This window comes from Fukomys damarensis, unplaced genomic scaffold, assembly GCF_012274545.1.
Source record: "Fukomys damarensis isolate Sample0158 unplaced genomic scaffold, DMR_v1.0_HiC HiC_scaffold_36, whole genome shotgun sequence".
NCBI lineage: Eukaryota > Metazoa > Chordata > Mammalia > Rodentia > Bathyergidae > Fukomys > Fukomys damarensis.
Window position 1 is genome coordinate 12203161 of NW_022900948.1, and position 13077 is coordinate 12216237.

Genomic DNA, 13077 nt, shown 5'->3' on the forward strand with positions numbered 1-13077 from the left:
CTATTCTATTGTATTAACATACTGCCTTTTATTTATCCATTCATCAGTTGGTGGACGTTTGTATTGTTTCTGCCTTTTGACTATGATGAACAATGTTGATATGAACATTTGTGTATAAATCTTTGTGAAAAATTTCTCAAACATACTACTTTTTATTCAAATTGTATAGTCAACCCCTCTACAAGAGGCTGAGACAAATCCCACCATGTTTCTTGAAAAATGTTCATGAATTTTGGTAATGGCTTTCCTTGGATGGCCTGCAAAGATCAGAGGGAAGCTGCCTTACTCATCCTGATCCCGTGCTGAAGTGTGGTACACTCTCTGGCTTTCTGTTCTGCTGTGGGAAAAAGGGTCCTTCTAGGACCCAGTGAATTGGCCATGTGGGCATAGACTTACACTGCATGCTTGGTTTCAGTGCACTCCTCTTACCCTTCCTTTGCATTAGCTATTAGCTGGATAGCACTAGGCTCCCAAGAAAGCTCACCTCACCCAGCCTTCTGACAGCCTCCCAGGCCTGCCTGACATCCTCGCACAGAGTTGGTCTCCATCTCATTGATGATAAGAAACCCAAGAGCTTTCAGTCTCCAAAGCTGCTACTCTTCCTTGATGTGCTAGAGAGGGGAGGCAGATGCTTCTGATCTCAGTGTGTCCCCTTCCTTTTGGAGAAGCAGTGGTGTGTGAATTCCATTCCTAAACTGAAGGGGAAATTCTCAGTGAACTCTGCAGACAGAAGACATGTGATGATGCACACCTGTAATCCCAGCACTCTGGGAAGCTGACGCAAGAAGATCAAAAGTTTGAGCCCAGCAACTTAGTGACTTAGCAAGACATTGTCTTAAAAATAATTTCTTAAAACTTTTAAAGGGCTAGGGATGTAGCTCAGTGAAAAGATTTGGGTTCAGAAAAATAACAAATGGGGCCAGGGATTTAGCTCAGTGGTTCTGCCTCCTGCCTTGCAAGAGCATGGTCCTGACTTTGATCCCCAGTACCAAAAAAAAAAAAAAAAATTGTCAAAAAAAACAACAAGAAGCTAGGCATGGTGGTGCACGCCTGTAATCCTAGTACTTGGGAGGCTGAGGCAGGAGGATCACTGTGAGTTTGAGACCAGCCTGGGCTACATAGTGAGTTCCAGGTCAGTCTCAACTATATAGTGAGACCCTGTCTCAAAAAACCAAAAAAAAAAAAAAAAACCCTGCTGGGGACAGAATAAAAGTAAAGTTTCAAATAACAACTATATGGATAATTTATTCCCATGGGTCTCTCCATCATTATAACAGTTACTATTTTTATTGAATATTAACATTTAGTATTTATTATGTCAAGCACCTAACTTTTTTCATTATTTTCACTATTCACACTCTTGCAAATTAAACATTATCTTCCTTGACAAATGAAGAAATTAGGGGTTAGAGTGGTTAAGAAAATATGCAGATAATAATGGGCAGACTAAGAATTTGAACCCAATTCCTTCTACCTCCAAAGACCAAGTTCTTAACCTCTGCACTGTTCTATCTCCTCAGCATCTGAGTTATGGAGAGAGGAAGGGCTTCATATGAATGAAGTGATGAGTGAAGGCAGAGCTTCCCAAATTGTGTGATAGTGAATATTCCAGCCCTCCAGGGGCAGATAGGTCTGGTGTTGCTGGGGCCCATGGGCTAGTTTCCCCTTCTGTGAGTCTATCACAGTATGTCAAACAAATATAATATTGTATATAACTTAAAAAGGGTTGGACAAAACTATTTTAAAAGAAAGAAGAGACCCCTGGTCTCTAGGTCAATTTTAGTGGTTGCTAGGATGCTGATCAATGAAGAGGCATCTGCAGGAACAAGAATATAGGCTCTATGAAAACACTTGACACATTGTAGCTACTAAAAAATTATTTTTTGAAAAATGAATAAACGAGAATGCCTGGGCTGTAAGCCTAACTCTGCTTCTCATTTGCTCTGTGACCTGAACAAGTGCCCAACCCAAATCTTCTCTGGATCTTGGGGTGGTCCTCTTGGATAGAACCAGGGAGACTAGGATTAGGTTGTCTCTGATAATCGATCCAGCTCTGGAATTCAGTAAGTACACCTCCAGGTGGGCCATGCCAGGTACATTTTCGATGATAATGTCTGACTCATCCAGTCTGGGGAAATGAGTTGGATCACATGGTGGGATGTAGGAGACAAGGCCCTGAACCAGTAATAGGCAAATATAGAGCTCCTTTGTATTGGAAGGGGAAGATATTTTAAAATAAATATTAAATAACTTAAAATTTTTCATGTTTTCATTTTCCTCCTCCTCTTTAAACTGAAATACAGTTCAAACTTTAGTTTAGTAAGGATTTAGTCATTTGTATTTCCTTTAACAGCAAGAAACTATTTGATGTTAGAGAATGAAGGCAGACTACATTCTGGCATCAGCCCTTTTGGGGACCCCTGGTCTGACTCAACTGCTCTCTTCTTAGGAAGGCACATATAAGCCTATTGGCTTTGTGAGCCAGTTGGCAGTTCACTTCAGCCAGGTTGGGAACCTGATCCCCAAAGACTCAGATGAAGGACGGCGGCAGCACTACCGTGATGAGATGGTGGCAGGTAGGACTCTGATCCACTCTGAGGCTGCAGATCTGAGCCTGGTCTCCTTTCTCTGATCACTTTAAGCAGTTGATTCCTGAACCAGAACTTTTTAGAAGCTCTATTACATAATGTCCAATGGCTGGATGTCCTGAAAAATAGCTCATGACACTTAGGCCAAAAGAACTCCAGGGACAGGAAGGATCTAAAAGACAGCAACCAAGAAGGCTCTCCCTGTCAGGGACTGGGAGAGTAGGCTTGGACTTTGAGCTCATTGGCAACATCTTAACAAGGTTCACAGGAGTCTGCCAAGGTGGTGCTTTCAGACACAGAAAACCTTGAAGAAGATGAAGAGCCTAAGGAAGGAGAAATTGAAGCTGAGAGTCAAATAGATACAGCTGCAGCTGAGGTATGGATGATGTTGCTTTCTGTCCCATCCCTCTTAGCTCAAGCCATGGATAGATAGAGGCTTTGGTGGGAAAGACGAGGTCAAAAGTGAAAATTTGTAATCTGCAGTTGCCAACATGTCTGGCATCATCCTCTCTCCCACCTAGCCCATGGCAGAGCTTCCCCCTACTCCTGATTTCCCACCACCTCCCTCTCATAGCTGATCTTCTGGGTCTTTGTTTCCAGGTAGCTGAAAAAGTGGCTGAAGAAGAATTGATGACTCCTAAGCAGCCCAAGGAGCAAAAGCTTACTAACCAGTTTAACTTCAGTGACAGAGCCTCACAAACCCTTAACCACCCTCTCCGGGTAGAGTCACCACAGTCCCTTTGCTTTGAAGCTTTGTTTTGTGCCTGGTAGAGACAGAAGCCCTGACTCCATTCCTACCAACCTTCATCATGGCAGGGGTAACAGCGCAGACCACAGCTTAACTCTCCAAGGAGAATTGACAGAACCTGGCCAAGTCCCAACAACCCATCTGGGCAGTTCAGGAGTGACAAGGAGGCCAGATCTCCAAAATTTCACTGAGAAGCTGAAACTTGAGCTGGGATTTGAAGAGTGAAAATTAGGACCTTAGGAAAACAGAGGAAGTCACAGTGTGCTGGGGTTACTGTAAGGGGGCTAGGAATCACTTCAACAAAGTTGGTAGTTATTGTGATGGACAAGCTAGGAGAAGCTGGGTGCTTCCCTGAATTGTAAGTATAGAGGATCCTAAGAACCAGGGGGCTGGGGATTTGCCTCAGTGGTTCCGCTGCCTGCCTTGCAAGTACAAGGGCCAGAGTTCGATCCCCGGTACCACACACACACAATTGAAGAAAAAACTAAAACTAGGCTGAAGGGACCTCATAGAATTTTAGGTGAGAGATGTATACAAGTGCAGTATTCTACAGAAATGAATCTGTGATGGAGACAAGGACTACAGGGTATGTTTTTGGCAGCACTTGATCACCCTTCTTATGGGTAATCTGAGGGATACAAAATGGGGAGATGGTTACTTTCCCTTGTGGAGCCATAGATCCCATTATTAGAGATAAGCCTTAGAATAAGGAACATTTGCCCCAGGTCTATTGAGAAGCTGACCTCTATGCCCTCTGTGTGTTTGAAAACTGGTGGTAGGCTAGCTTCTTATAGATCTGACCATCCCCTACTTGGAATTCATCTTGATTAAAACTGACACAATCAAGCTTCACTGCCCTTGCTTTCTAGCTTAGTCGTCTTCTGAAGGGGGCCAGAACAGAAAAAATATAAGCTTTTTAATACATCATCCAATCCTTGGCCCCAGCCCCTTCCTCACCTCCAACCAAAATGCTTCTTGAAACGATGCACTGTTGGATTAAGTGAGAAAAAGTGAGAGCATTCTGTGGGCTTCCTGTTGTCATTGTTCTTTAGGATCGAGAATGCCAGATGGAGCCTCCTCCTAGGACAAACTTTTCAGCCACAGCCAATCAGGTAAGACCCTGGGTTAGCCTGAAACCCATCACCACCCCCACTCTCATTCATCGTTGTTGCCTTCAGCAGCAAAGGAGATACTGGCCAGTTAAGGACTGCTGAGGTAGTCTGTCTTGCTTATCCAGCCACTTCCTATTTGTTGTCCTGAGCACCTAGTCTCTAACATGAGACATGGAAGACAGTGAGTCACACACGGAGAGCTCAGGACCAGCCATATACCCACAGGACAAGATTGTTCAAGGGGGCAACAGCTTCCCCCAGAACTAAAAGAGAATGGTTGTTCTCATGGACTCTGGCACCCTTGGCACCCTGTGCCTGATTGTGAAGTGTTAGCACTCTGATCCTGTCCTCCCTGGAGCCTAGAGTACTCCTGCAGACCCTTCTCTTTCTTCCTCAAATCCTCTTGGATGGCCATGCTGATTTGAACAGGATATGGTGCTAGGAGACCTAAGCTCAGGCCCCAGCTCTGCTGTTTCTTTTATTTGTTCATTTTGGTTTGGTTTTGTGAGATAGTATCTCACTGTGCATTTCAGTCCAGCTTTGAACTCTCTATTAGTCCAGGCTGGCCTCAAACTTGCAATAATCCTCCTGTCTCAGCCTCCAGAGTGCTGGGATTACAGATGTGCACCACCACACCTGACTACTGTTTCTACTGTAAGATCCCAAGCAAACCACGTGTCAATTTCTTTCGTAATGCCTCCATTTCTGTGACAAGAATGACAAATAGTCCCTCAGGGTTGTTGGAGGGCTCTGAATGAGATAACAAATGCTGAGTACTTTGCAGTATGGAGTACTGGCCTGAGTAAATTTTAAAATGTAAGGTGTGCCAATCTGGCCTCCAGGTGGCAGTGACTGCCCAGCTCTGGGGAGCACTCTGTGTGATCCATGGCATTTGCCCAGCTCCAGAGTCTTTTTGCTTTCTCTGCTACTGTCATTTGGCTTCCTGTTCTTCAAATCCGGTTGGCAGGGATTTGCTTACATTTTATTTATCTCCTTTTAATGCTGAGGTGTGGTCAGTGCTATAGATAGCCTGAGTCATTATGTTTATCCCATCTCCATAAGAGGAGATGTTTTTACAATTTCCTAACTCAGAGTCTTCTAAATCACATACACAAAAATATGAGTTAACCTGATATTTGCCCATTTGTTCTGCTTAATGAGAGTGTAGTCTAGAACAATGTTAATCTCCAGGTGAAGTCCCAGACCTTGAGCTTCAGGGTAGATAAGCTCTTGAGAGCTCCTTTATTCCTGTTTCTGAACTGATGGTTAGCAGGGAAGACAGACATTGAATACATAATTACAGTGGAGTGAGCAGAGGATGTTATGGAGGGATGTGACAAGGATTAACATGGAAATTCCCAAGCGTGAAGGCTGAAGAGGAGCTGGCTGGGGGAAGGTTGTGCTCTGCAGTGACCCTCTTATCTTGCATTTTCCTAGTGGGAGATCTATGATGCCTATGTAGAGGAGCTCAAGAAGCAGGAAAAGATCAAAGAGAAGGAGAAAACAAAGACTCCAGTGGCTAAAAAAACAGGAAAGATGGCCATGAGAAAACTGACATCTATGGAGTCTCAGGTTTGCTGGGGGTGCCCTAGACTTTATCACAGAATGCCAGAGTGGGGCCTTGTCTCCTAGGTAGATAGAAGCCTGGCTGTGTGGGACAAGTTCATAGTTATTTAAAAGGATGGCTAATGTTGAGGAATGAATAGTTCTTCCCTTGGGGAAGTTATGAGACTAGCTGCAATTACCTCTAGCATTCCACACCTCTTCCCATTTTGACCTAGGCCTGGAAGCTAGCAAAGATTAAGGATCATTGGGCTAAGGGATGACAGAAGACATGGAGCTTCTTGAAAGCATCATATACATCCTGGAAGAGCTAGGGAGTCTGTCTCCACAGGAGACACCAGTGGATAAGGCACTACTTCCCTGGGGTTTGGGACAGTGAGAAGCACTTCTGTTGTCAGTCCTTGGGTTTAATTGTGCCTAATATTTAGAGAGAGTCCTCAAGGCCAGGAACCAGAGGTGGTTGCAAATATCATCAAAGCCAGGCCAATGGATGGCCATTCTTTGTTTGTTTGTTTCTTGTTTTTGAGACAGTGTCTCACTATGTAGTTGAGACTGACCTGGAACTCACTATGTAGCCCAGGCTGGTCTCAAACTCACAGTGATCCTCCTGCCTCAGCCTTGTGAGTGCTGGGATTACAGGTGTGCACCATGCCCCACAGGATGGCCATTCTTGAATGGAGTCCCCGTCAATATCCACGTGAAAGTCAGTATAAACCTCATGATGTAGGGGGCTCATCAGGACATGGCCAAATAGATTTGGGGTTCCTAAGGGACTTATGCTAATGCAACTACAGAAAGTCACTGCAGAAAGGGTCACCACAAGGAAATTAAGAAGGGCAACATTTATCATTTTGACAGAGTGATATCTGGGTCAGGACCCCAAGTCTCATTGTGGAGATTGGGATGTGTGTGACCTGCAGTGGAAGCAATCCGCAGGAAACTGGGGGCTGGCTTCAGCACTTCGGAGAGCTCCCATGGCCACTCTCAGGGAAGAGGTTCTGCTCCACTCCAGAATAACAGCCAGAGCAATTAAAGGAAGTTCGGTTTTCTTTGCCCCACATGTTTCCTTTTGCTCCTCTTGTTTTTTCTGTTTCACGACCCTGATGATGTCACATTTGATGGGAGGTTTGAGCATCCCCTGTAATGTCTTATTAGGAACTGTCCCCATTTAGTTTCATTCATTCACTGACCTGGCATTCAGTGATCATGGCCACAATGGGTACCAGAGCTTTAAGGTGAAAGGTGGAACCTCTGTCCTGAGGTTTGCTCTGTTCAAATCCTTGACTTTCCTTGCACCATTTCCTGTAGGTTAGAGCCTTCAGAGGATCCTTTGACCTAGTTCAGGTTCATGTGAAGAGCCAGGTTTTCAGTATGGGCTCTGTGCTGAGACCTGTGGTTGCAAAGACTCTAGTTATAATCACTAAGACCCAGAAACTGGAAAGAAATTCCTGTGACCAAGCCTGGAAATTGACTTGGGCTCTAAGCCGTACCAGAGTAGGTGTAAAATACCCTCCAAGGGGAGGAATTCCCCATCCCCATCTCCCACAGCCTGACTGACACAGAAGGCTGTGGTGCAGGCAGATTTCAGACCTTTGGGCTAAGAAGCCACAGTGGAGGCAGGACACTGGGGAGAAAAATGTACAGCCACTCCCCAGTGAGTGTGTTGGTGTGCACCCTCTCCCAAAAGAAATTGAGCTCTAACTAGGATCCCAAGTACCGAACAAGGCTGTCTGTGGAATAGAATAGGAGGTGCCTTTACCTTCCTCTTCCCCTAGGCCTAGTGCTGGAGCAGAGTAACACCTTTTCTTCAAAGACTCAGATCTGTCTAGGTTGGTGTAAAACTCACATATGCAGGAGGGAAGAAAAGACAAGTCTATGATACCCTGTATCATCAGGTGCCTGATGGTGGATGTCAGTTCTCGGTTTCATTAATGATTGAGCGAGCGAATGATCAGAAATGAATGCAGGCCTGTCTGATCTGAAAGATTAGACAAGAATGGGGGAAAGGGCTCAGAGGCCACAAGTTTAATCAGAACCAATGAAGAGGTGAGGCTGCTCAAGTAGCATAGCGTCAAGAATAGGGGAGGTGAATACCTACTCTTCTCTTCTCAGAGCACATTTGGAGCCCTGAGGCTTCTGGAACCAGAAGTTGGCGAGGCTAAGAAGGGACTGGCTCTCTGTGTAGGGCAAGAGCATAGATCCTGGAGTCAATAGACCTGGGTTTGTATCATGGTATTGCCACTTGTTACCTGGAGTTTTCTGAAACTCCAATTCCTCATCTGTAAAGCCATCCTAATAATACCTACTTTGCAAAATTGTTGTGAGAACCTAAGGTAATTTATGTACAGCCTTTACCATGGCTCTTGCCTGCTAATGATCACTAGATGGTGGTTACTATTGATATCCCATGCTATGGCTGATGGAATTTGACAGTGGCCACCCTAGGAAATGCTGGCCTGGGGGAATGAGATACTATCCTGCTATAGTAGAGGAACTATCATTGTACACATCATTCATTGTAGCAAGAAGACAGAGATAGGACCATAGGTAGAAGGCCTAAGGAGGCAGGTTTTAGCTAACTTGACATCTAACCATGGAAAGCACTCAAGCTTTCCACACAGGTGCTGAAGGAAGAGAATTGTGCTTTGGGTCAGGGATCAGGGAGGGTTTCTGGGACCATATAAATTTTGAGGATTATGATTGTAAGACTCCAATGTCTGTCCTCCTTGGCCAGTTTTCTGATATAAATTTAGAGTCAGTGTAAGGTGTGGCATTGCTTCTCAGCCTTTTGGCTAGGATCAAGTGTAGTCTGAGGTATAGCAAAAGCCCATCAAAGGACAGTTTCCCAGATGCAGCTTTGTAAGCCTTCACTTTGCTGGACATAATGGTGCATACCTGTAATCCCAGCACTTAGGAGGCTGAGGTAGTTCAAGTTCAAGGCCAGCCTGGGCCACATAGACCCTGTCTCAAAACAAAACAGAACAGAAAGTCTCTGCTTTGTTATTTCCTCTGATGCTACACTTCTACCATCGTTACCAAAATAAGATAAGTCATAATATGTTCCTTGTTGTGTTTAATTGTCACAATAACCCTATAAGGCAGATGCTATCATCCATCCTCACTTTGTCACCAGAATTCTGCAACTCAAGAAAAGTGGAGTAACTTGCTCAAAGGCACCATCTGGCTCCTACTTAATGGGATAGGATAGAAATGCAGGTCTGCATGGCTCTAGAACCTATGCTCTTACCACTGCTTGTCACTCCTCAGGATCCATGGGCCTGGTCCCCTGGACACCCTCTGGAGGGCTGCCCATTCAGCCTGCCACATGTCCCAAACAGTTTGGGCCTGTCTTGCCAGCTCCAAACTCTTTGCTCTTCTATGAACCCACCAACTGGTTAACATTGTAGACCTGTAGAATTTCATAAAATGAGATTTCTGTTTCTTAATTCAAAAGGAGTCATTTTCCCTGACATGAAACTTCCTGCTCTGACTTTGGTCTAGACAGTGAGCAAAGCCCTGGGATTAGGTGTCTCAGTTTTGCCTCTTACTCTTCTACAAGCATATCTGTCCCCTCTTTGGGCCTCTGTGACTTCCTCAACCTGTGACTAAAGAAGAAGGTTGGACCAAGAGATCTCTGAAGTCTTTAATGGGAGTCTGTCATTTCCTGAGCTGAGAAGACCTCTCTGTCCCACCAAAGAATCTTCCAATCTATTCTTGTCTGCTGTTCCCTCCAATACGCTGCCTGGGTTTTCTCCTATGCCTTATTTTGTGCTCAGAGATATGTTCTCCAAAACAAATTCAGAACGTGATGCAGGCTCTATGCAAAGGCCAGGCAAGTTGGCTTAGGCCCCCTTGTACCACCCAAGAGGAAAGGGTTTCTGGAAGGTGATGGTAGGATGAACTGGACCTTGAGCCAGTCAGGGATACAATTGCAGAGTGTCACGGAGACATTGTTGAACCACTTTCAAGTCTGAGGTCCATCTCAGGGTGTATGACCTTGCCAAGTGCTAACTTATGAGGATGCATAGCTTCTGTATCTCCCCAGAGCGATGATATCACCAAAGTGTCCCAAGCTGCTAAAATTGTGGAGCGGATGGTCAACCAGAATACATACGATGATGTTGTTCAAGGTAAGTTTTAAGGTAATGATATTAGAAATACTTTATAAAAAGCTCATATTTGAGTGTCTCATGCTAAATCCTATGGGCACAAGAGGCGAAAATCCCTTCCTCCTCACTGGATGTCACCGAGAAGACAAGACTTTGCAAATCAACTGTGAACAGTGGTCTAGCAGAGGTTGACGGGTCTCTGTAGTGTTGAGATCTGAGAATGGTGTGAGAAGCCCCTGTACATTAGTGGTGCCATGTCCTCTTCGTAATACTCCTAGGAAGTAGGCAGAGCAGAGATGATTATCCCCAATTTTCACACAAGGCAGCCAAGGCCAGGACTACCTGGCTGGTGGGTGTCAGGAAGGATCCAAATCTAATTCGTAAGCTTCTTTAGTCTGTATTCTGTGCTCTGCTCAGTCAGCTTGGGGATGTTATAAAGCTAGAATTTATGGGATAGAAACTTCTCTGGGAATCATCAAGGAGTGAAACTGGAAAATAAGAGGTGAGTGAGAGTAGTGAAGGAAAGCTTCAGGAAGGGCAGAGCTAGATGCCAGCTCTAGGATGCTGGAAGTGGTGACAGTTCATGCCAGAGAGGCAGTCGAATCCAGTTGATGAAAGGCCTTGGGTACCACAGGGGATGTGAGCTCTCTCTACAGATAGTTCAGAGACACAGAACCTGCCGGGCAGGGACATAGCCCGGTGAGAGCAGGGCTGAAGGAAGCTGTGATCAGACAGAACAAAGGGACAGAGGTGAAGGTGTGAAGTTGAACGGGCCTTGCCACAACTTGTCACCCTGCATCATAGGGGATGAAGAAAAAGGAGCACTTACAATTGTGAATGACAAGTACCACCATTGTGCTATGCAATTTACATGTGCCATATTATTTTTTTTTTTCAGGATGAATACACTGTGAAGTGAATGTCATTATTATCCTCACTTTATAGACGAGAAACTCACATAGGAATGTTGCACACAGATAGTGGGATCTGTGAGTGGTGGAGTCAGAATTCGAACACAGGCCCTTTGGATCCATTGCCTAATCACTTCTCCACCAGGCTACAGAGCCACTAAGCTGGAAGAGATGTTTCAAATAAACACACTTAATAGATCTATCCTGGTGATTAATTAGTGATGAGGCAAAGAAAGAGATTGATTCAGAAACACTTAAATCCTGGGGCCTGGGAAATTCTGGTATCTTTGACAGTGCCAGGGAAACGGAACCCTTCCCATGGCATGAACAACACATTCCCAAGTGGCTTGTATTTCCCTAAGAGGTTGTGCATTTGTTTGGAGCAGCTGCCTCCCCAGAGTTGGCAGCTCCTTGCTGCTGGCTGGTCTCCTTTGCTGACAGCCTAGGGCTCGTCTTGGTGACTTGATGCTCGTTGCTCACCCATGGGACACAGACACTAAGGCTGCCAAAACCAGCAGCCTAAACAAGCCCCCTCGTTATCATTCAAGCTGGAAACCGACCTTGAGTGCTTTTCAAAGCTGTCAAAGTACAGAGCAGCTGTGAATGAATTTGTCACTCACACAGCTTGGCTCCCTGAAACCCAGCTCTGAAAGTGGCCCACCAAAGGGCTGCAAACCTGATTAATATCCATGGAGAAATTGGCCCTGTGAGCTGCTTTCATTTATAAGAACACAATCACATAAAAATGCATTGAACTTTGATTTTTGCTAATTGCATACTCGTTTCCTTTGGGGAAGTGTAATCACAAAGGAGAAGGGAAAATAGAGTATTACCAATTAACCTCTTCTCTGAGATGTATTTTCAGAGCTCCCCAAGTCCAGGACTCTCTGGTGTGATCAAGAAATCATGTCTTTCTGACCACTTGAATTTTTTGGTTCTGAGACATTTTTGGGGGCTCGATCGTCATCCCACATCCTCAGGGTCTGTGGCATTGTGAGAGAGGCTAGGGCAATACTGGGCTTGTCTGATCAACTTGGATAAGAGGGTTCATTTTTTTGTCATCCCTTTTTAGAAAGAAGACCAAGAACCATTTCATTTCTGTTGCTTTAATTTCTCAGCATTCTTTGATCAGTCTGGGTGTCTGCTGTGTGGCTGTCCCTGTGCTAGGTACTGGCGACCCAGAGATGAACATAAGTGGTGTGTGGTTGGGCAGATAGGCAAAAGGACAGTGTGACAGATGTTTCATTAGAAAAGAGGCAGGGCTGGAATAGAGGAAGAATTCAAACTCAAAACAAGCTGGCACAGTGGCCCGAACCTGTAGTCCCAGCTACTAGGAGGCTAAGGTAGGAAAATAGCTAGATCCCAGGAGTTTGAAACCAGCCCAGGCAACACAGTGAGACTATATTTTGAAAAATTGAAATGAAATGAAAAAGAAAGAAGAAAAGAGAAGTAAAGAAAATGAAGGCCTTATGGAGGGAAAGGAAGAACTTGATTTGGATCAGGAGTGAATAGAGAGCAGCCGGATATCTAGACTCAGAGAAGCATGTAGAAACAGCCACAACAGGAAACAACTTGATTTGCTGATACTACTTGATATAGAGGCTACATGGACAGCTGCCTAGAAATAATGTAGAGGTAGTAGCCAGGAGCCTTGGTTGGACTAGGGAGCCCCTGTTCGAAGACAGCCACTGAGGGAGTTTCAGTGGGATGGAGAGAGTGGGTGGTGAGCAGATTGTTTGCTCTCACCCTGGTAGCTGTGTGGAAAATGAGCTGGAAGAGAGGGCTGTGGAGGCAGGAAGAATAGTTAGAAGGATGCTGTGCTAACTCAGGTGATGGATGCCACCCTGCTCAGTGGCTATGGGTTTGGAGAGAAGTGAAGAGGTTAAAAAGACAATGAGAGGGTGCACGCCTGTAATCCCAGCACTCGGGAGGCTGAGGCAGGAGGATCGCTGTGAATTCGAGACCAACCTGGGCTACACAGTGAGTTCCAGGGCAGTCTCAACTACATAGTGAGACCCTGTCTCAAAAAACCAAAAAAAAAAAAAA

The 13077-nt window shown here is 45.1% G+C and overlaps 1 protein-coding gene across 1 annotated transcript in view; it reads left to right on the top strand.

Moving 5' to 3' along the window:
* Dnai1 (dynein axonemal intermediate chain 1) overlaps window positions 1–13077 on the top strand; it is a 62481-nt gene that overhangs the window by 25081 nt on the left and 24323 nt on the right. Inside the window, exons 5-10 of the mRNA XM_010619248.2 lie at window positions 2450–2576; window positions 2849–2964; window positions 3189–3308; window positions 4389–4448; window positions 5886–6020; window positions 10057–10141. Coding sequence (XP_010617550.1) covers window positions 2450–2576; window positions 2849–2964; window positions 3189–3308; window positions 4389–4448; window positions 5886–6020; window positions 10057–10141 — 643 coding nt within the window. The remainder of the gene's footprint in view (window positions 1–2449; window positions 2577–2848; window positions 2965–3188; window positions 3309–4388; window positions 4449–5885; window positions 6021–10056; window positions 10142–13077) is intronic.